The following is a 24,796-nucleotide window of genomic DNA, read 5'->3' as shown; positions in this document are numbered from 1 at the left end:
AAAACATACCAATCGAGTCACTGATCTTCTGGATCCCTCTTTGCCGTTTCCGCCGGCCCTGGCTCTTAATTGCCAGTTTTAGGCAGTGTTTACAAACAAAAAACATGGCCGCTAACAGGAAGTGATGTTTGTGTATATATATACCTGTACATATATATATCATGTTACAGTATACTACAAGTTTTTATTACATAGTGAATTATCTGCACTCCAGTCTGGGATTCTCACAGTTTCTCAGCATAGGCAGCTCCCTCCCCCCTCAGACAAGCTGAAATTGAGAGCAGAGACCTGTCTGTGAGGGATAAACAAAGCACACACACACAGAGCCTGCAGGGGGCGTGCATAACTTCTCTCTATCACAGCAGAGGCAGTGCATTCCTCTCTGGGTCGACAAAGCTTGACAAAGAAAAGAAGATTAGCTATATTACATAGACAGTGCAACTAGGAAAGGCTGCAGTAATCCAGACCACATTAGAACAGGTATAGGAATTTCTAGGATAGAAGAAATAAGGCTGAACATTTTGTTAGAGTCTCTTTAATAAAAATATACCTCCATTTGGGGTGCTTTATCGCTGCTGCCGTGCTTTAACCCTCCTGGCGGTTTGGCAAAATCCACCAGGGGGCAGCAAATACGTTTTTTTTTTTCTTTTTTTTTTTTTTCATGTAGCGAGACGAGGTCTCGCTACATGATGGCCGCTGCTCAGCGGCATCCCCCCAGCCCCTCCGATCGCCGCTGGCGATCGGAGATCAGGAGATCCCGTTCAAAGAACGGGATCTCCTGGAGGGCTTCCCCTGTCGCCATGGCGACGGGGCGGGATGACGTCACGACGTCAAAGGGGACTCCGATCCACCCCACGGCGCTGCCTGGCACTGATTGGCCATGCAGCGCACGGGGTCTGGGGGGGGGGGGGGCTGCGGCGACGCGTATAGCGGCGGATCGGCGGGTAGCGGCGGCGATCGGGCACTGCACGCAGCTAGCAAAGTGCTAGCTGCGTGCAGCAAAAAAAAAAAATTATGCAAATCGGCCCAGCAGGGCCTGAGCGGTGCCTCCCGGCGGCATAGCCCGTGCTCAGCACGGGCTTACCGCCAGGGAGGTTAAAGAATCACAGGGTACTCACCTCGGGCGGGGGAAGCCTCCGGATCCTATAGAGGCTTCCCCCGTTCGTCCTCCTGTGTCCCACGGCGGTCTTGCTGTGCCCCTCCGAACAGCGGGGATGTAAATATTTACTTTCCCGGCTCCAGCGCAGGCGCAATATCGGCTCTCCGCTCGGAGATAGGAGGAAATAGCCAATCGCTCTCGGGCAGCTCTACTGTGCAGGCGCAAGTCTCCTGCAAGCCTCCTGCACCTGCATAGTAGAGCGGACCCGACAGCGATTGGCTATTTCTGGCGATCTCCGTGCGGAAAGGCACAACAGCGCCCCCGCTGGAGCCAGGAAAGGTAAATAAATCAGCGCTTGTCAGGCTTGTCGAGGGAGGATCCCGGGAACTTCAGGGGAGCCAGCGTTGGATTTCCTGCAGCTACGGGGAGGGGGAAGACCCATTGGGACCCTGAGCCTTCCCCCTCCCAAGGTAAGTACCCCCCAGGGGAACTTTTTTTTGTTACAGAGTCTCTGTAATCTTGACTGTATGGACACAAATTCACTATTACTGTTCACCAAACTTTTCAAACACTTTTGGAAAGCAACCCTCCCTCCCCCGGCTCACCCAGCTCCAGATGAGAAATAAACTGGAACACTTACCGTTCGGAAATTCAGCGTTGCTTTTGTTTCTACCACCTGCAAAACACTTCTGAGCTCTCGGATTCCTTTTAAAATATTCCTGAAAGAAAGCAGAACATGTGATTGTTGTGTGATTTAATCCTGACTTTGAAAAGTACCGCTTGAATAAACACTCAAAAGATTTCATAGAAGCTCCATCTGTACAAACTACAGAAATAAAATCACCCGGGCGTCCAAAGCAACTTATTTATATTACCAGGTGGCTCAGGATTTAAGTAGATTTGATCTTTCTTCACAGCTACCCAGGGTCAGTGTTCTGAAACTGGTGCAACTTATTTGTTTATTTGTCCTGTGTCACCCATCCCGGGGTGTCCATCCGTAAATGGGTGGGCACTGTGCCCTGGGGGGCAACACAGGACAGGTATTGTATTAATTCACACACGGGGGAACATTTATACACTAGGGGGGCAGCGGCAAGCCGGCAAATGTGGCGTCACAAGGACAATTCCTGAGAGATCTAATGCTGCAATCGATTGGGAATCGGCCTGCGGTGTATGGGCTCTCTCTCTAATCAGATTCGATTAGATCAGGGGTGCCAAACTTAAATACAAAGTGGGCCGAAATTGTACACAGGGACCATATTGCGGGCCAACCTCAATGTCTACTGGCCACCTTCATCCCTTATAAAGTTCTCTGGTGTCTAATGGCCATCCTCCAACCCCTATACAGTTCCCTGGTGTCTAGAGACCCCCACCCTTCCCTATACAGTTCCCTGGTGTCTAGTGGTTGTCCTCTCTCACCTATACAGTTCCCTGGTGTCTAGAGACCCCCACCCGCCCCTATACAGTTCCCTGGTGTCTAGAGACCCCACCCTCCCCTATACAGTTCCCTGGTGTCTAGAGACCCCCACCCTCCCCTATACAGTTCCCTGGTGTCTAGAGTCCCCCACCTTCCCCTATACTGTTCCCTGGTGTCTAGAGTCCCCCACCCTCCCCTATACAGTTCCCTGGTGTCTTGAATGGCTCTGAGGGCCAGATTTGGCTCACGGGCCAGGGTTTGACATGTATGGATTAGAGAAAGATTTTGTCTCTTGGTCGAATCTGCCTGTCATCTCTAGATGTATGGCTTCCTTTACTCTCCCCCCTGCTAACCCGTACTGACCTAACTAGCTCTCAGTACTAGTGATACTAGCAGTGGCAGGTTACAGTAACTAGATCCCCATGCGCTGCACCACAAAGACCAGCTACCAACATGCACTTCTCCAGGTAATCCTTTCCTTCAGTATCGTACTGCAATGTTTAACCACTGCTAGATAAATGAACACTTTTTGCAGAAATTAATAAAACGACGCATGTATCACTCACAGAAAAAAATCTCATAAAGATGCTCAAAACCCATTGGGAGTTATTCACAGAGCATATGGCAGCAGAGAAAAGATATATATAAACCTAAACATGACAGTCACTGCAAAAGCACAGGCTGGCCTGATAGTGTTACATGGAGAAAGGCTGCCCTCTGGTGTTCAGTCTCTGTTAGTAAACATTTGTCTTGTCTAAGGCTATGTCTATGTATTGTTTAAAGTGGATCCGAGATAAACTTTTACTCATTGCATAATTGTGTTCCTTTCATACAGTTTATAGGACATTCCTCAAGCCAAATACTTTTTTTTGTTTTGTTTTAATACTCTAATTCCTTATAAACTAAACAAGCCTCGCCCACAGCTCCTTTTGTGCCATGGCACTGTAGCAAGGGCTTATGGGATCTCAGTCTGGGCAGGAGGAGGAGGAGGTTACTAGCCAGAGATTTCAGAGGCAGAGGGGAGGAGGAGAGGGGACTGAATTTACACACAGGCAAGCTGATAGCATCTCCAGCCCTCAGCCTGTGACAATGTGACAAACAGAACATGGCTGCCATCATTGAATCACATGAATAAATAATCATATACTGTTGAAGCTGTTTGCAGCTGTGTAAACTATCTACACTTTAGATAAGATATATAGACAAGTTACTTGTTATAGTTAGTTTTTCATCCCGGATCCGCTTTAACTACTATTTTCTTTATGCAGACAAAAAAACGAAAGGCTGAAACTGATTTTCTGCTACAGACATCACACCTTTATTAGGGAAGGACTACGATGAAATTGGGGCTCTGGGCAAGATAGCAGTATTTCCTGATGGTCACCTGGCTTTTTCAGTAAGATTTGGTGGGGATTAGCATCCACCAGGCCCCTAGACTTTCTCCAGGCCCTAGGCAACTGCCTAGGATTGCCTGGTGGATGATCTGGCTCTGACCTTTATACACAAGGCTCATTGTTTGGCAATAAACAACCCATTTCACAAATAAATTCTACTGATACCCCCTTTTGACCTGTATATAGAGTGTTATGCACGCGGGTTGCATTTCATTTGCATTATATTATATTCAGGGATGGTAGTAGTTTGTTTCACTTCATCCTGTTTTTGTTACATTTTTTATTTTCTACTTTGTCTAACCAACCATGAAGGGTAACCCATCCCAAGAGCGTGACGATACAGCATATTTTAACATTTGGATTGGTGGCTCCCTACCAAAGCAGAGTTGGAAAAAAATGTATATTATAATTCAATATTTTTGTACGCCCGTTTGTTTTGCAATAAACACTATTGCACAGTATTTCCAGGATTTCTCAGTATCTGTGTTGCTGCAAACTGTGGTCACCTCTGTTCCTCTGTTTAGGTCTGTAATACTTTCACTATAACAGAATCATCTGTAGGCTCACCCAACCTTTGTGTGTGTGACTTCAACGAGGAACTTATCCAATGACGGTTGCGTTTGTCTGCTATGAGGATTTCATGGAAATGGGACATTATACAGTCCCTAAAGATTTAGTACAATCCTCCCTCTAAACTCACTTTTTTCCGTTAAAGCAAGATTGTCACCCTAAAAATCAAATTTCAACAGCAACTGGTCTGAGTGTATTAAGTGATAAAGATGCTAATCCTGCATTCAAAACTTTCAAAACTTTTTCTGCTGTTATGGGTTGGAGTTATCACATACTTAAGGAGCACTGGGCCTTTAGTAGTCAGTGCCAAACAGTTGCATGCTGGGGGTTCTTTTTATCTAAAATATATTCAGTGTCTTTGACACTGTCAATCACTCTCTGCTTCTCCGGACACTCTTGTCACTGGGTGTCAAGGGGCTAGCACATTCTTGTATTAACTTTTACCTGGAGACCTTTTCACAGTCTCCTATTCCAACACTACCTTCTCTTCAAGCCCGCTGTCTGTTGGTGTACCACAAGGCTCCATTCTAGGACCTTTTCTCTTCTCCATTTATACTCATGGACAAATAATATGCTCTTTTCATTTACAGTATCACCTGTACGCTGCTGACACTCAAATCTATCTCTTAGCTCCTCTCTACACTATTATCTTGAATTCCTGACTTTCTGTCTGATGTTTCTGCATTTTAGTCATCCCGTTTCCTCAAACTTAACATGAGCAAAACAGAGATTGTGATTTTTCCTCCATCTCTCTCTCTGCCCCCCACGCACAGTGACCAGGCAACTAAAGTGCTTGTACATGCACTAATCAATTCCCATCTTGATTATTGTAACACCCTACTCTGTGGCCTACCAAAAAAAAACAAAAAAAAAACAGACACACAAGACACCTCTTCAGTCCCTAATGAACTCTGCTGCTCGACTCATCCACCTCTCCTCTTGCTCCCCTGATGCTGACACTCTTTTCCAATCCTTCCATTAGCTGTCAATCACCCAAAGGATTAACCAGCTGGGCGGTATGGACGAGCTCAGAGGCTGCCGCTCAGGCCCTGCTGGGCCGATTTTAGTGAAATAAAAAGCAGCACACGCAGCCGGCACCTTGCCAGCCGCGTGTGCTGCCTGATCGCCGCCGCTCTGCGGCGATCCGCCGCGAGCAGCGGCGAAAGAGGGTCCCCCCAGCCGCCTGAGCCCAGAGTAGCCGGAACAAAAAGTTCCAGCCAGCGCTAAGGGCTGGATCGGAGGCGGCTGACGTCAGGACGTCGGCTGACGTCCATGACATCACTCCGCTCGTCGCTATGGCGACGATGTAAGCAAAACAAGGAAGGCCGCTCATTGCGGCCTTCCTTGTTTATTCTGGGCGCCGGAGGCGATCGGAAGAATGCCTCCGGAGCGCCCTCTAGTGGGCTTTCATGCAGCCAACTTTCAGTTGGCTGCATGAAATAGTTTTTTTTTTATTTAGAAAAAACCCTCCCGCAGCCGCCCTGGCGATCTTAATAGAACGCCAGGGTGGTTAAGTTCAAATTCCTAACATTATCATACAAAGCTCTACGAAGGTTGTCCCCTCCATACATTTCCTTATTAATCTCCAGATATCATCCATCCCGGAACCTTCGCTCTTCCCAAGAGACCCTCTTGTTCTCCATCTTGGTCACCTGCTCTCACATCCAGGACTTCTCACGAGTGTCACCTCTCCTTTGGAACTCTCTATCACAGCCTGTCTTGCTAAAAGCCTGGAAATTTTCAAACGTCTCCTCAAGACACACCTATTCAAAAAGGCTATAATTTGCTATAGCTATAATTTAACGCTCACTGCCTCATCTGCTAACCCCTTAATCTACTCCTCTAGTGTCTCCACCCCTCTGCCCTCTAGAGTGTAAGCTCTCAAGGGCAGGCTCCTCCCCAATGTCTCCATCCCTCTACTCTCTAGAGTGTAAGCTCGCAATGGCAGGCTACTCCCCAATGTCTCCATCCCTCTACTATCTAGAGCAGGGGTGTCAAACTCAAATACAAAGATAGCCAAAATTGTACAATGAGAGCTAGTCGCGGGCCAACCTCAATGTCTACTGGCCACCTTCCTTTCTTATAAAGTTCCCTGGTGTCTAATGGCCCTTCTCCAATCCCTATACAGTTCCCTGGTGTCTAGTGGTCCTCCCTCCCCTATATAGTTCCCTGGTGTCTAGAGGCCCCCACCCTCCCATTTACAGTTCCCTGGTGTTTAGTGCTTTCCCCGTACCTCTCTCATATGGCTTCCCTGGTGATCTAGGGATTCACCTCCAGTATAGCTTCCCTGGTGGTCTAGAGCGGGCCAAACATAATGCAAAGTGGGGAAATCACTTGCGGGCCAAATTTAATGGCTCCAAGGGCCAAATATGGCCCTCGGGCCAGAGTTTGACATGTATGCTCTAGAGTGCGAGCTCGCAATGGCAGGCTCCTACCCAATGTCTTCATCCCTCTACTCTCTAGAGCAGGGGTCCCCAACCTTTTTAAGCCCGGGGCCCACTATCCCGACCAAACTTTTCTCTGGGGCCCCCCGGGGGGGGCGGGGGGGAGGGGGCCGTGGCTAGTGGCGGCGGCAGCCCCCCCTCTTTTCCCTGATTTTGAGTGTAGTATATAGGTAAGTAGGTATCTAGGTATAGTTGCCCCCAGTATAGGTAGCTAACACAGTTGCCCCTGTATAAGGACTATAGTTGCCTCAGTATAGTTAGGTAGTATAGTTACCCCAATATAGTTAGTATAGTTACCCCAGTATAGTTAGTACAGTTACCCCAGTATAGCAAGTACAGTTACCACACTATAGCTAGTACAGTTACCACAGTATAGCAAGTACAGTTACCACAGTATAGCAAGTACAGTTACCACAGTATAGCAAGTACAGTTGCCACAGTATAGCAAGTACAGTTACCACAGTATAGCTAGTACAGTTGCCACAGTATAGCTAGTACAGTTACCCCAGTATAGCTAGTACAGTTACCCCAGTATAGCTAGTACAGTTACCCCAGTATAGCTAGTACAGTTACCACAGTATAGCAAGTACAGTTAGCCCAGTATAGCAAGTACAGTTAGCCCAGTATAGCAAGTACAGTTACCCCAGTATAGGTAGTACAGTTACCACAGTATATCAAGTATAGTTAGCCCAGTATAGCAAGTACAGTTAGCCCAGTATAGCAAGTTCAGTTAGCCCAGTATAGCAAGTTCAGTTAGCCCAGTATAGCAAGTTCAGTTAGCCCAGTATAGCAAGTACAGTTAGCCCAGTATAGCAAGTACAGTTAGCCCAGTATAGCAAGTACAGTTAGCCCAGTATAGCAAGTACAGTTAGCCCAGTATAGCAAGTACAGTTACCCCAGTATAGCAAGTATAGTTAGCCCAGTATAGCAAGTATAGTTAGCCCAGTATAGCAAGTACAGTTACCCCAGTATAGCAAGTACAGTTAGCCCAGTATAGCAAGTATAGTTAGCCCAGTATAGCAAGTATAGTTAGCCCAGTATAGCAAGTATAGTTAGCCCAGTATAGCAAGTACAGTTAGCCCAGTATAGCAAGTACAGTTAGCCCAGTATACCTAGTACAGTTAGCCCAGTATACCTAGTACAGTTAGCCCAGTGTAGCCAGTACAGTTAGCCCAGTAGTTACCCCAGTATAGCTGCTCCAGTGTAGCTAGTATAGGTGCCCTCTCCCCCCTGCGGCCGCCGCTCCTGTTACCTTATGAGCGGGCGTCTGCTTCCTTCCTTATATTCCTCCAGCCTCGGCTCTCCTCTTTGCAGCATGTCGTATTACAGCATACGACATGCTGCGGAGAGGAGAGCCGCGACTGAAGGAATATAAGGAAGGAAGCGGCCGCCCGCTCATAAGGTAACAGGAGCGCCGGCCGCGGGGGGAGAGGGAGAAGCTGCGGCCCCCCAGAAATCTGCCCAAGGACCCCCAGGGGGCCACGGCCCCCAGGTTGGGGACCCATGCTCTAGAGTGTGAGCTCGCAAGGGCAGGCTCCTCCCCCAATGTCTCCACCCCTCTACTCTCTAGAGTGTAAGCTCGCAAGGGCAGGCTCCTCCCCAATGTCTCCATCCCTCTACTCTCTAGAGTGTAAGCTGGCAAGGGCAGGCTCCTCCCCCAAATTCTCTACCCCTCTACTTTCTAGAGTGTAAGCTCACAAGGGCAGGCTCCTCCCCCAATGTCTCCACCCCTCTACTCTCTAGAGTGTAAGATCGCAAGGGCAGGCTCCTCGCCAATGTCTCCATCCCTCTACTCTCTACAGTGTAAGCTCGCAAGGGCAGGCTCCTCCCCCAATGTCTCGACCACTGTACTCTCTAGAGTGTAAGCTTGCAAGGGCAGGCTCCTCGCCAATGTCTCCACCCCTCTACTCTAGAGTGTAAGCTCACAAGGGCAGGCTCCTCCCCCAATGTCTCCACCCCTCTACTCTCTAGAGTGTAAGCTCGCAAGGGCAGGCTCCTCCCCCAATGTCTCGACCCCTGTACTCTCTAGAGTGTAAGCTTGCAAGGGCAGGCTCCTCGCCAATGTCTCCACCCCTCTACTCTAGAGTGTAAGCTCACAAGGGCAGGCTCCTCCCCCAATGTCTCCACCCCTCTACTCTCTAGAGTGTAAACTCACAAGGGCAGGCTCCTCGCCAATGTCTCCACCCCTCTACTCTCTAGAGTGTAAGCTCACAAGGGCAGGCTCCACCCCCAATGTCTCCACCCCTCTACTCTCTAGAGTGTAAGCTCACAAGGGCAGGCTCCTCCCCCGTTGTCTCCACCCCTCTACTCTCTAGAGTGTAAGCTCACAAGGGCAGGGAACTTTCCTTTGTGTTTCCTGTTTCTGTGCACTTTATCAAATGAAAATCGATCAGTATTGGTGATGTTTTTGAAACTACACATCAAAATCGTGTGTATTGGTAATTGTATCACTAGTTGTCCCGATTGTATAGTATGTTGAACTGCTCCCCCTGTGGGAAATCTAAAAAAAAAGGTCATTTTTTTTGGAGTAGGAGGATAGATACAATTGTTTATCTCATCAGTTTATTTTCACCTCAGGTTCACTTTGAAAAGAAAAGCTTCTATATTCATCACACCTCAGTTTCCCTTTAAGTCTGTCTGATAAGAGGTTTTCCTTTTTTGTTTTCCTTAAAGAGGAACTGTCCCTGAAAATCTTAAAATGTAAAACATATACAAATAAGAAGTACATTTCTCCCAGAGTAAAATGAGCCATAAATTACTTTTCTCCTATGTTGCTGTCACTTACAGTAGGTAGTAGAAATCTGACATTACCAACAGATTTTGGGCTAGTCCATCTTTTCATGGGGGATTCTCAGCATGGCTTTTATTCTTTATAAAGACATTCCCAGAAAAAGATGTATACAAAGATGCTGGCCAGCCTCCCTACTCACTGTACACAATTTTGGCAGTTGGTCGGAGCAACTGCCATTCACTGTTTTTAAAAATAAAGAAAACCCTGAGAACCCCCCTATGAGAAGATGAGCTAGTCCAAAACCTGTCACTTCTGTCAGATTCCTACTACCTATTGTAAGTGACAGCAACATAGGAGAAAAGTATTTTATGGCTCATTTTACTCTGGGAGAAATTTACTTCTTATTTGTATGTGTTTTACATTTTAAGATTTTCGCAACAGTTCCTCTTTAAGGAGAATCTGTTGCCCACCACTAACCTCAAGAGTTTCAGGACTTGTCAAGTAAATTTATTATTTATTTATTTTATTATTTATTTTTTGTATTTATAAAGCGCCAACATATTACGCAGCGCTGGACAATAAATAGGGATACATACAATATTTAGGGGTGACAGACAGCAAAATGACAATACAGGAATACAAGAAAGATCAGATCACACAGCACAGTATGAGTACAAGGTAATGCTTAGTCACTGGAGGGGAGCATGGAGATCACACAGCACAGTATGAGTACAAGGTAATGCTTAGTCACTGGATGGGAGCATGGAGATCACACAGCACAGTATGAGTACAAGGTAATGCTTAGTCACTGGATGGGAGCATGGAGATCACACAGCACAGTATGAGTACAAGGTAATGCTTAGTCACTGGATGGAGCATGGAGATCACACAGCACAGTATGAGTACAAGGTAATGCTTAGTCACTGGAAGGGAGCATGGAGATCACACAGCACAGTATGAGTACAAGGTAATGCTTAGTCACTGGAGGGGAGCATGGAGATCACGCAGCACAGTATGAGTACAAGGTAATGCTTAGTCACTGGATGGAGCATGGAGATCACACAGCACAGTATGAGTACAAGGTAATGCTTAGTCACTGGATGGAGCATGGAGATCACACAGCACAGTATGAGTACAAGGTAATGCTTAGTCACTGGATGGCAGCATGGAGATCACACAGCACAGTATGAGTACAAGGTAATGCTTAGTCACTGGAGGGGAGCATGGAGATTACACAGCACAGTATGAGTACAAGGTAATGCTTAGTCACTGGAGGGGAGCATGGAGATCACACAGCACAGTATGAGTACAAGGTAATGCTTAGTCACTGGATGGAGCATGGAGATCACACAGCACAGTATTAGTACAAGGTAATGCTTAGTCAGTCACTGGAGGGGAGCATGGAGATCACGCAGCACAGTATGAGTACAAGGTAATGCTTAGTCACTGGATGGAGCATGGAGATCACACAGCACAGTATGGGTACAAGGTAATGCTTAGTCACTGGATGGAGCATGGAGATCACACAGCACAGTATGAGTACAAGGTAATGCTTAGTCACTGGAGGGGAGCATGGAGATCACACAGCACAGTATGAGTACAAGGTAATGCTTAGTCACTGGAGGGGAGCATGGAGATCACACAGCACAGTATGAGTACAAGGTAATGCTTAGTCACTGGATGGAGCATGGAGATCACGCAGCACAGTATGAGTACAAGGTAATGCTTAGTCACTGGATGGAGCATGGAGATCACACAGCACAGTATGAGTACAAGGTAATGCTTAGTCACTGGAGGGGAGCATGGAGATCACACAGCACAGTATGAGTACAAGGTAATGCTTAGTCACTGGATGGAGCATGGAGATCACACAGCACAGTATGAGTACAAGGTAATGCTTAGTCACTGGAGGGGAGCATGGAGATCACACAGCACAGTATGAGTACAAGGTAATGCTTAGTCACTGGATGGGAGCATGGAGATCACACAGCACAGTATGAGTACAAGGTAATGCTTAGTCACTGGATGGAGCATGGAGATCACACAGCACAGTATGAGTACAAGGTAATGCTTAGTCACTGGATGGAGCATGGAGATCACACAGCACAGTATGAGTACAAGGTAATGCTTAGTCACTGGATGGAGCATGGAGATCACACTGCACAGTATGAGTACAAGGTAATGCTTAGTCACTGGATGGAGCATGGAGATCACACAGCACAGTATGAGTACAAGGTAATGCTTAGTCACTGGAGGGGAGCATGGAGATCACACAGCACAGTATGAGTACAAGGTAATGCTTAGTCACTGGATGGAGCATGGAGATCACACAGCACAGTATGAGTACAAGGTAATGCTTAGTCAGTCACTGGATGGAGCATGGAGATCACACAGCACAGTATGAGTACAAGGTAATGCTTAGTCAGTCACTGGATGGAGCATAGAGATTAGGCAAGTTAGGTTCACTCAGATGCCTAGCATGGGTTCACAGTAACGGAGTTGCATGATCAGGTTGGACACAAAAGGAGGAGGACCCTGCCCAAAGGCTTACAATCTAAAGGGAGAGGTAGGGACACGAGAGGTAGGAGACCAGAGTTCAGCTGTGGGTTTAGAGCACTTGTGAGGGTAGTAGGCCAGAGTGAAATTCAGAAAGGCTGAGTTTTTACTTCCAAATAACCATTCCATGAAGACCAAAGCGTTAGATCCTGTCCTCTGTGGAGGAGAAATCGATCGCTGAACGAGAGCTCAGCCTGATTAGAAGCCATAGAACATTCTAGAGCTCAGTGTAATTGCAGCCAACTCCGGAACGCTATAATTTAGTTACACCGCCCAGCGGTTATACATCGGCTCTGCCAAATCAAGTCGAAACACTTGTGGTCAGCTAAACGATGGCTGAAAAAAGGCTTGAGTTGGTGGAAAGGTAATTACCGTCCATGATGCAGCAAAGAGTGACAAATGGCCACCTATTTACTCCGTGACAAAAGAGATTGAAACAAGGAGACCGTAGAGGTCAGTGGCGTTTCTTCTGCTGATGACATACAGTTGTATTCAAAATTATTCAACCCCCACTGAAATTGAGTGTTTTGGCCAGTTTGACATTTGATGTTGATCATTTCAGTCATCTTGTTTACAATTAAATCAAAGAGGCACTTGTAAGTCAGACAAATATAACATTTATAATGAAATAACCACAAATGTCTTTTCTGTGCTCACATCCTTATCAGTTTTATTCAACCCCCAAGTGCCATTCATTCTTAGTACTTAGTACAACATGCTTTTCCTGTTATAACAGCTTTTAAACATGAAGCATAGCTTGACACAAGTGTCTTGCAGCGATCTACGGGTATCTTAGCCCATTCTTCATGGGACCGTCAGTCAGACCAGTCTCCATTTTCTCTCAGGCTGGTTTCACAGTGGGACGTTACAGGCGCACGTTAGAGCAGCCTGTAACGCAGCCCCACCGCACAGCAATGAAAAATCAATGGGCTGTTCACAGTGCCCACGTTGCGTTACTTAGTAACGCTGCGCCATAAGACAACGTACTGCATGCAGTACTTTGTAAGCGGCAGAGCCGCGTTAGACTGCTTGCACATGCTCAGTAATGTTGGGGAGGAGCGGAGAGCGGCCAGGCACATGGCTAATTAATATTCACTGCACTCAGTGACGTGCAGTGTTTACTTCCTGGAGCGGCCGCTCTGTGTGGCGATTGGCCGGGCGGGACCACGTGATGCCGCATGCGTCCAAGAGTGCGCATCACGGCATCACGGACGCCAGAGTGAGCTGCACAACGCGGCTCACTCTGACGTCCACCTTAGAGAGCACCAGGCCTTGCGTTAGGGGCACGTTAGACGACCATAACGTCCCCTAAAACGCAACGTCCTGGTGTGAAACTAGCCTCAAGAAATGTTTCCGTCAGTGATACTGAAATGATATTGAAATAATTCTGTCTCGTATGCAAATGAATTGCTAACGCCAAAGGCTGGGAACACACTAGGCGGTGCGTGAAAAGCTGCATTTTGTTGCCTATGCGTTTGTGCAATTTTTCTCCTAATGAGGGCAGGAACACACTAGGTAGAATCCCATATGCGTTTTCCATAGCACATAGAGGAAAACGAATATGTGATTCTGCCTAGTGTGTTCCTACCCTGAAGAGCGTTTTGCGTACGTGTTTCGCACATGCATTTGGTTTGCGTTTCGCACATATGAATCGCAAGTGCAGTTTTGTGCGTTTAGTATGCGTTTCTGATATGAGTTTATACACATTTTTGGGAATGTGGCCAGTATAAAAGCATGTTCTTGCATCATTCTTGCATGACTTCATCAGGAAGTCAACAGGAAGCGAAATAAATCATCATAAAAATGCATAAAAAACGCAGTAAAACGCAATACCTCTGCATCACCATGACATACATTATGTGCGTCTTGGAAAAATACACTCATCTAAATCATTATTAGGAACACCTGTTCAATTTCTCATTAATGCAATTATCTAATCAACCAATCACATGGCAGTTGCTTCAATGCATTTAGGGGTGTGGTCCTGGCCAAGACAATCTCCTGAACTCCTAACTGAATGTCAGAATGGGAAAAAAAAGGTGATTTTAAGCAGTTTTGAGCATGGCATGGTTGTTGGTGCCAGACAGGCCGGTCTGTGTATTTCACAATCTGCTCAGTTACTGGGATTTTCACGCACAACCATTTCTAGGGTTTACAAAGAATGGTGTGAAAAGGGAAAAACATCCAGTATGCGGCAGTCCTGTGGGCGAAAATGCCTTGTTGATGCTAGAGGTCAGAGGAGAATGGGCCGACTGATTCAAGCTGATAGAAGCGCAATGTTGACAGAAATAACCACTCATTACAACCGAGGTATGCAGCAAAGCATTTGTGAAGCCACAACACACACAACCTTGAGGCGGATGGGCTACAACAGCAGAAGACCCCACCGGGGCCCATTGACTTATATTATGCGCGGTATTCCTACCCTGAAACTGGACCAATCAACTTCCAAAGAAATGACTTTTGATTTGCCCGATTCAAACCTGTATGTAACTTACAGTACAGAGGACCTGAACTCTTGCACAGGACAGAAGGAAAACAGAGAGTTTAGCCTGTCTAATTCCCCCTCATCTGTGACTAATCACCAGTGTAATTTGATCTATCCCCGTGTCACTTTATACACCAAGAAAAGAACCTATCTGGGCCACAAACAACAAACTAATATCTCAAGAATAGGTCAGATATCAATGGAAAAAATCACATATTCTTTATTAATAAACAAGCAATTATAAAAACAAAAACAGATCTCCTGCCCGCGCCAATTATAATTCTCTGATATGGTATATATGAATCTTACTCAAATGGTATAAAAATAACCCAAAAACTCGCTGAGAAAGACAGATGCCAAGAAAATGCTATAAAGTGCCAAAAACACTCATCTCCAATACAAAATAATTTTTTTATATTGGAGATGAGTGTTTTTGGCACTTTATAGCATTTTCTTGGTGTATATGGTGTTTTGGTTCAACCCAAGGGCACGATTTTTGATATACTGATGTATTTCATGAGGTCCATAGTTGTGTTACTTTCCCCGTGTCACTTGACTGCCATGGTAGATGGGCTAATTTGTAAGCACAGGATGTTAACCCTACGTCTGCCTCCATGAAAGGAGGAAGTAGACACACTGCAGATTTATTACAGGATTTGTATTAGCTGTAAGAAAGAAATGTTTTTTCTTTAAAGGTTATTATGCTGTTGCTTATGTTTTAGAGCAGAGAGGAAGTTCTGAGTTCAGGTGTGCTTTCAAATGTGTATGTTCTATAGTAGCCAACGAGGTAGAGAGAGACCAATCGGACATAAAAATCCGGAACAGTCACTGTAATCTCCTCCCATGCCTCAAGCAAAAAAGCATTTAGCTAACATTTTACAACCATTACTTTTAGCTCGAGGGAACTTAGACCAGAGTAGAGACAAGCGGGGAAAAATACCTGAAACTCCCCCCCCACACACACACACACACACACACTGTACACACACACACACACTGTACACACACACACACTGTACACACACACACACACACACACACACACACACACACTGTACACACACACACACACACTGTACACACACACACACACACACACACACACACTGTACACACACACACACACACACACACACTGTACACACACACACACTGTACACACACACACACTGTACACACACTGTACACACACACACACACTGTACACACACACACACTGTACACACACACACACACACACACACACACACACTGTACACACACACACACACACACACACACACACACACACTGTACACACACACACACACTGTACACACACACACACACTGTACACACACACACACACCGTACCCACACCATACACCGTACCCACACCATACACACACACACACACTGTACACACACACACACACACTGTACACACACACACACACACACACACTGTACACACACACACACACACTGTACACACACACACTGTACACACACACACACACCGTACCCACACCATACACCGTACCCACACCATACACACACACACACACACACTGTACACACACACACACACACACACACACACACTGTACACACACACACACACTGTACACACACACACACCGTACCCACACCATACACACACACACACACTGTACACACACACACACACACTGTACACACACACACTGTACACACACACACTGTACACACACACACTGTACACACACACACTGTACACACACACACACACACACACACACACACACACACACACACACACACACACACACACACACACTAATGTAAGCAGAAGAAATGACAGGTTCCCATTCAGGCTGTCTTTACTTAGGCTCAGGGCAGCTCGGGGCAGTGCAGTGCCTCTGTTCTCCTGGCCTGCAGCGATATTGCATAAGATCCAGCTCGTCCAGTCTGGTGGTTTCATTAGTGACAAGTGAACAGAAGTGATCCGGAGATTTCTAGACAGGCAAAGGCTCTTACCATTTTTACTGCCCGCAAAGGAAGTGCGAAATAAGAGAAATGTGTGACGATCATGTGACAGAGTATTATTATTATTATAGAATTACAGGGTGCCAAGTTCAAGAGGTACTTTACTGAATATAACGCAATAAAAAAAATTGCTTAATTCCTTTTTTTAATGTATCACCGTTAGCAACATCTTTGTTGCTGGCAGGTGCATCACTGTGAAATGTTCATTTGCTATATGTTCTGAAGTCAGCAGAAACAACACCTGGGCCCATATAGTGTGTACAAATGCACAAATACCGCCCCCCTGCAGGGATTGGGACAGTTCTGGGCTCCACTATGCTTTAGAAGGGGGAGGTGGGACAACAGCAAGATGCAGAACAGGGCAGCTTCGGGCAGCGGAGGTGAGTAGGGGTACAATGGGCTTGGGTGTTGGGCAGGCATTGGTGTCGCTAACGATCTGCCAAAAAGATGGGGGGGGGGGGGGGACATCTTTGTGACTGGTGTGCAATCTGCACATTTAAATGCAAGATTAAGGCTGTGAGCGACTGCTAGCAGTTCGTTTTGCCGGCTCTAAATGCTAAACGCTTTTCTGAAACCGAGCAGACCAGCGCTTGTCATCTGTTCCCATCGCTCCCTTGTCTGTAAAGAAAACCTGTACTGAAAAAAAAAAGTTCCCCTGGGGGGTACTCACCTCAGTAGCCACTGGACCCTATTGAGGCTTCACCCGTCCTCCTGTGTCCCACGGCGGTCTCGCTGAAGCCCACGGAACGCACAGGCGACAAATCCGACAGCCTGTGCAATATTTACCTTTTTTCGGACTCCAGCGGGGGCGCTGTTGCGGCTCTTCCCACGGAGATAGGCGAAAATAGCCGATCTCCGTCAAGTCCGCTCTACTGCGCAGGCGCAGGAGACTTGCGCGGCGCATGCGCAGTAGAGCGGCCCGACGGAGATCGGCTATTTTCGCCCATCTCCGTGGGAAGAGCGGATACTGCGCCTGCGCTGGAGCCAAATAGTAAATATTTACATCGCCGCCGCTCCGGTAGGATTTTCTCCGCCGTCGTGGGACCGAGGAGGATGGGGGAAGTCTCAATAGGATCCGGAGGCTTCCCCCACCCCAGGTGAGTACCCCCTAGGGGACGTTTTTTTCATTACAGATTTTCTTTAAACCCCTAGTGGGATATGGATTCATAAACGCAACTGACGCTAGAATCTACACGCAGCATCTTGGAAAATTTGATCGACTGAGGCACTAACGCAATCGGGGGTAACGCATTGAGATGAACGCTGCCATTCATCTCAACGCGGGACACGGTGGATCCTGGCGTTAAACGATGTGCGCAGATGCTGGCAGTTGCCTGTGTGAACTGGACGGTTGTTTGGAATAGCTTAATATTCTGGCTTACAAATTCATACATATTTGCCAGATGCTGCAGTTTAACTAATGTAGGTGAGAATATGATATATTATTGATAATATCAATCATTAAAATGTGCTGCACTTCTGACTGACACAATTTAGTCACCTGGAATAAACAAACTGGGTGCATCTGTCCTATGGTGGCCATACATGGTACAATGTTTTCATCCAATCTTACCATTTCTATGTAATATAAGGGAACTGCCTAAATTATCCTTTCAGTATATTCACTTAATTTACCCTTATACTACATAGAAATGGTAGATTGGAAGAAAAAATTGTACCATGTATGGCCACCACTATAGTGATCAGAAACTGATTATATAGCAAACAGCAAACAGTTATTCTTTAACTAGTAGACCTAAGCCTGTTTAAAAACGGGTTCTAGGTCTCTCTCTTTCATCGCCGCCACTGCTGCATGTCAGTGCGCATGCGCCGCTCACTCGCTGCCGCGCGCACCCGTCCGCCCATGCACACGCCTGCCTGGCTCCCTGGCTATGTCCCCCTGTCCCAATGGCTGTCCGTGCTGCACATGCGAAGTAACACAAATCCACGGACACGGACAGGAGTGTACGCAGGGACAATTAAGCTTTATTGTATAGGATAGGACGCAAACCTTCAGTCACTGACATTGTCTCGCATCCTCCGGTGAGTGCGCCGTACTGAAGAGCCGTGTGTTAGTTTGTGCATCGGGGGATGCTAACAGGTATCATGTGATTACCAATATTATACTGGGAGGTTTGCAAAGGTCCTGTTGCCAATTTTATCTGCACTTCTAACTAACCTCCCCTACCCCCCAAAACTTACCCTCCTAAACCTATGCCTAACCCTGACCGTCCATCCTTAGGCAACACCCACCTTCCATCTCTTCCACGTACATCATAGCAGACACTTGGCTATATAGAACATTTGAGCGCCAGTGTCCAAAGTATTCAACATGGAAGCATTGGAAAAGAAAGCCGGGATTTGGCTGTACTATGGTTGAGAACTGACTATGCTGTTGCCAGACGTAGGTGGTCGGCTACATGGTTTCAGCCTGGTCACATGAATGCAATAATGTCCTATCTCTGTGACCTGAAGCACACTTTAACCCTCACAGTACTGATCAGTGAAACAAGGGCACTAGGGCCTTGTCCACGTCTAAAATCAAAATCGCAACACAAGCGTTTTGTAATTTTGTGTGCGTTTTTTTTTTAGCGCCTCCTGGCGCTTGCCTGTGCACTGCGTTTTTTGCCCCAAAAATGGTACAGACCAGTGGCGTACCTAGGACATTTGGCACCCGGTGCTGGGTATTAAAAGACACCCCCCCCCCCTAAAAAAATGGGCATGGCCACAACCTGCGGCGTGCTTTGCGGCAAAAATGCCCGTGGTCATGACCGGATGAGGGCGGAGCTAACTGTAATTTAAAGTATTAGCTAGTATAGTTGCCCCAGTATAGCTAGTATAGTTGCCCCCAGTATAGCTAGTAGTTTCCCCCAGTATAGCTGCCCCCAGTGAAGCTAGTATAGTTGCCCCCAGTGAAACTAGTTGCCCCCAATGAAGCTAGTATAGCTGCCCCCAGTATAGCTAGTTTAGTTGCCCCCAGTATAGCTAGTATAGTTGCCCCCAGTATAGCTAGTATAGTTGCCCCCAGTATAGCTAGTATAGCTGCCCCCAGTATAGCTAGTATAGCTGCCCCCAGTATAGCTAGTATAGCTGCCCCCAGTATAGCTAGTATAGTTGCCCCCAGTATAGCTTTGCCCCCAGTATAGCTAGTATAGCTGCCCCCAGTATAGCTGGTATAGTTGCCCCCAGTATAGCTAGTATAGTTGCCCCCAGTATAGCTAGTATAGTTGCCCCCAGTATAGCTAGTTTAGTTGCCCCCAGTATAGCTAGTACAGTTGCCCCCAGTATAGATGCCCCAGGAGGGGGGAAGCAGCGCTAGACGGAGGGGCAGTGGGGGCAGCGGTGGGGAGGGGGGAAATATCCCCCCCCTCCCTCACCTGGGACCTCTTCTTCTGCCTCTCTCCCCCTCCATAGATTAGCGGTGGCAAGTGCGGGCTCGGCGGCAGAGAGACATGCGCAGAATTACTCACCACTTCCGCTTTCCAAGCGCTGGCAGCGTCATGTCGTCACAGATCTCCGTCTTCAATGCCGCCCACTGTGCTTCCGCTAATCAGGAAGCACAGTGGGCAGCTTTGAAGGCGGAGATCTGTGACGACATGACGCAGCCAGCGATTGGATCGCGGAAATGAGGTGAGTAATTCTGCGCATGTCTCCCCGCCGCCGAGCCCGCACTTGCCACCGCTAATCTATGAAGGGGGAGAGAGGCAGAAGGAGGGGTCCCAGGTGAGGGAGGGGGGGGGGATAATTCCCCCCTCCCCACCGCTCCCGCCACTGCCCCTCCTTCTAGCGCTGCTTCCCCCCTCCTGCTCTGCTGCTGTGGGGGGTCGTGGCGACACCCCCCCTAGCTGTCTGTCACCCGTGCGCCACGCCCCCCTGCGCCCTACAGTAGGTAGTACAGACACCGCTTTGCGTAGTGCAAAGCGGACGGAACGCGCTGATATGAACCTTCTCATAGAGATTCATTGCATTCATTTGAAAATCGCCTGCGCTTGAAAAAAGGCCAAAAACATCCTAGATGTGGACGAGCCCTAGAAGAGGAACTGCAGTGAAAATAATGAATAAAATGGCTTTTTTTTTTTTTTTTTACAATAATCTCTTATGAATGATTTAGTCAGTGTTTGCCCATTGTAAAAACTTTCCTCTCCCTGATTTACATTCTGACATTTATCACATGGTGACCGCTTTAGTCCTGCCAGGTGATCTGTATAAAATGTTTATAACAGAGAGTTCTATGCACAGAGGGAGATACTGCTTGTTTGGCAGCTGCAAAAACTGGTTATTTCCCACAATGCAACTAGTCACAGACAGCATACTGTCAAGACCAAGGTCATGACATCACACTGTGGGAGGGGTTTCACCACAATATCAGCCATACAGACGTCCCTGATGATCTATTTGAGAAAAGGTAAAGATTTCTCATGGGAAAGGAGGTATCAGCTACTGATTGGGATGAAGTTCAATTCTTGGTTAAAGGTTCCTCTTTTAAGTTTACCTGAGATGTCTCTCGCGGCCGGGAGCATTCTGTGCCTGCACAGAACGCTCCTGGCGAGGAGAGCAGGCCCAGGCACACGCGGGACCAGGCCACACATGAGCAGTGCGTCCCAATTTGCGGACTTACCAGGGCTTCTAACGGAGGATCCATTAGGCAGAGGAGGATGGCAAGGGACCGATTAGCTCTAATGGGACTGGAGGAAGCCCCAGGTATGTATATATATTTTATTTGATTTGATCTCAGGTTCACTTTAAAAAGGACCCGAACTCTTACACAGCACACAGTGAAAAGTCTTTATTCCACATTTAGTACAGTTTAGCCAGATAAAAGTGCCTAATTGGTTATTATCAGCAGCAGTGAATAGACTGCAGGAGAGAGTAAGCTCTTTCCTTACAGTAAACACTGAGGCTTAACCCTTTCAGTTCTCCCTGCAAAAGTGAAACCAAGTTAAAACTTTAGTTAGGATTTCCATAAATTATAACGACGAAATTTTTTTTCCATAAAGGTTATCCTGCTGTGAGTAATCTTTTAAAGCAGAGAGAAAGTTCTGAGTTTAGTTCCACTCTAAGGTAGACTTGCACCTTCTGTAATAAGATTCTAATGTAAACTGTAACTAGTAGAATTAGCTGTGAGATGATGATGATTCATGGGTCAGAGACCAGACAGGTGACACCATACTATGGAAACTGTAAAGTATGGTGTCACCGATGTGTCAGAGCAGTACATCTAGAAATCTAGGTCTGATTCACTAAATAAAAGTACAGGGGTCGACTTATACACTGAGCACACTGAGTAATATGTGTACTGTTAGTGACATTCCCATTTGCAGCAATGTACCCAGTGGTAAGGGATACTTTGAGGAAAGAAATGTTAAGAAAACACAGGTGTGAAAGTCCTGGCCACAACAATTAACAAGGAAAGCGGCAGGGGGGGGGGGGGGGGGGATACTGGGCTGCAGGGAGGGAGTGCATAATTGCAGCACTTGGGGGCCTGGAGGAGGTATTGGCTGCACTTAAGTGAGAGGAGGGGTTAATGGCAGCATTACTGTATGCAGAGCAGTCATTAATCCCTCCTGGGCCCCAAGTGCAGCCAATAACTTTGCTGGGCAGACTTATACTTGAGTCAATAAAGAATTCCAGCTTAAAAGTAGTCTAAAAGCCAGCCTTTCTACTTTGCTCTAAAAGATTCCTCAAAGCTTGGAAGCTACTATCCCAGTAAAAAATTCTAGCAGAACATCACTGACATGGTTAAACAAAGCACTTTATCCTGCTATTCAGCTTCAAATCCAATCCAAACTGGAGATAACAGTATCTTTTTTACTTGTTAATCACAAATGTATCAACACTGGAATGTAAACAAACACTCTCTGAGAAACTGTCTCTGCTTCAGGCCCACACAGTGTTCAGAATAGCTCATTAGAAGGTTTTAATATATAATAAAAAGCAGTTATAATAGAAAAAGAATAAAATGCAATGGCAGCTTTCAGGGCAAGATAAACTACACTTTGGAAACTTGTAATGTGTAAACAGATAATATTACCTGTGCACAAAAGCAAATAGGATAACTGTATGAGCAATAAAAAGTAGGAAAACACATTTTTATTGAATGTTATGTGGGAGTTTCAGACCACTTTAAGAGGGTCAAATACTGGAGTCGGCTTATACACGAGGTCGACTTATATTTGGGGATATACGGTAGGTCCGGTTCACATGATTTTATGTACATCGGTAATATCATTAGCCCCCTGCCTGGAGTTTAAAAAGTTTTCCTTAGTGTTTTCATAAAAACAAAAACTAAAAAACAGTTAAGATTTCATGGTAATATCTCTCTAAATCTATGACAGTCACATTGTGACTCATCTCTCCTCCTCAGCTATGAAAGATTCAGTTAGTCATTTCCTGCATGTGATTCACAGATTAAGCGGAATCAGCAGAGACCACACACTGCACTCTATATAGCTGTGATGCCTCCACACTGTACAGGCCTGGCTTACCAAGTCCCAGAATCCTTCACACCTACACAGACCAGGTTATAGATGATGACAGTACACCAGAAATATTGTAAGGCGCTAATACAGGATGGTGAATAGTTCCAACATTAAAAAGCCAGTCACAGGATACTTAAAGGATTCCCGAGGTGACATGTGACATGATGAGATAGACATGGGTATGTACAGTGCCTAGCACACAAATAACTATGCTGTGTTCCTTTTTTTTCTTTCTCTGCCTGAAAGAGTTAAATATCAGGTATGTAAGTGGCTGACTCAGTCCTGACTCAGACAGGAAGTGACTACAGTGTGACCCTCACTGATAAGAAATTCCCACTATGAAACACTTTCCTAGCTGAAAATGGCTTCTGAGAGCAGGAAAGAGATAAAAAGGGAAATTTCTTATCAGTGAGGGTCACACTGTAGTCACTTCCTGTCTGAGTCAGGACTGAGTCAGCCACTTACATACCTGATATTTAACTCTTTCAGGCAGAGAAAGAAAAAAAAGAACACAGCCTAGGTATTTGTGTACTAGGCTCTGTACATACACATGTCTATCTCATCATGTCACCTCGGGTATCCTTTAAAGAGGATCTGTAACAACAAAAAGTTCCCCTGGGGCTACTCACCTCGGGAGGTGGAAGCCTCCGGATCCTATCGAGGCTTCCCCCGTCCTCCTCCATCCCACGACGGTCTCGCTGTGCCCCCTCGAACAGCGGGGATGTAAATATTTACCTTCCCGGCTCTACTTTTAAAAAAAAAAATATTCATTAATAATGATTTAGTCAGTGTTTGCCCATTGGAAAATCCTTTCCTCTCCCTGATTTACTTTATCACATGGCGACATCTTTACTGCTGGGGAGGTGCAGAACTGTGGAATGTTTGTTTGATGTGTGTTCTGAAGTGAGCAGATATAACTGCTAGTCTCCCAGAGTGCTCTGGGGCAGAAGGCTGCGTGACCTCATAGCCTAGGCGAAGCATCATTGGGAGGGCGGTCCTTTGTGTGATGTCATCACTATCATGCACCGATGAGGTGCAATCACTCAGAAACAGCTGTATGCATAACGGATTAATACGGCTCTGTAAAGTGAATCAGCAATAGCCACATTTTGCCCACCACTTGTTGTGGATGTGTGCCTGGCTTTTAGGGGGATAAAGGGATGATTTGTATAATCAGCAGTGATGCATCATGGGAGATACTTCTTGCCCACCTGAAGCTGAATAATTGCAAGTACCTTCTGTTTTCGGAATGTAGAGAGATACAGCGGTACGTCATTCCATGTAATGAACCGGTGCTAGACTGGCGGTGTCTGGTGTACGCCGCACATGTCAGAGGAAGTCATGGAGGTCCGCACATATCAGAGGAAGTCATGGAGGTCCGCACACCAGAGGAAGTCATGGAGGTCCGCACACCAGAGGAAGTCATGGAGGTCCGCACACCAGAGGAAGTCATGGAGGTCCGCACACCAGAGGAAGTCATGGAGGTCCGCACACCAGAGGAAGTCATGGAGGTCCGCACACCAGAGGAAGTCATGGAGGTCCGCACACCAGAGAAAGTCATGGAGGTCCGCACACCAGAGGAAGTCATGGAGGTCCGCACACCAGAGGAAG

The 24,796-nt window shown here is 46.6% G+C and overlaps 1 protein-coding gene across 5 annotated transcripts in view; it reads right to left on the bottom strand.

Annotated features, from left to right (window-relative positions):
• Positions 1 to 24,796, bottom strand: part of TTC7A (tetratricopeptide repeat domain 7A) — a 464,279-nt gene that overhangs the window by 373,265 nt on the left and 66,218 nt on the right. For all 5 annotated transcript variants that reach the window (XM_068233041.1, XM_068233042.1, XM_068233045.1 and 2 more), the window contains one exon: positions 1,740 to 1,818. In XM_068233041.1, the coding sequence (XP_068089142.1) occupies positions 1,740 to 1,818 (79 nt within the window). The remainder of the gene's footprint in view (positions 1 to 1,739; positions 1,819 to 24,796) is intronic.

The sequence above is a fragment of the Hyperolius riggenbachi genome, chromosome 4 (genome assembly GCF_040937935.1).
Source record: "Hyperolius riggenbachi isolate aHypRig1 chromosome 4, aHypRig1.pri, whole genome shotgun sequence".
Taxonomy (NCBI): domain Eukaryota; kingdom Metazoa; phylum Chordata; class Amphibia; order Anura; family Hyperoliidae; genus Hyperolius; species Hyperolius riggenbachi.
Note: the sequence above shows the minus strand (reverse complement) of the source record. Positions and strands in the feature narration are given on the sequence as shown.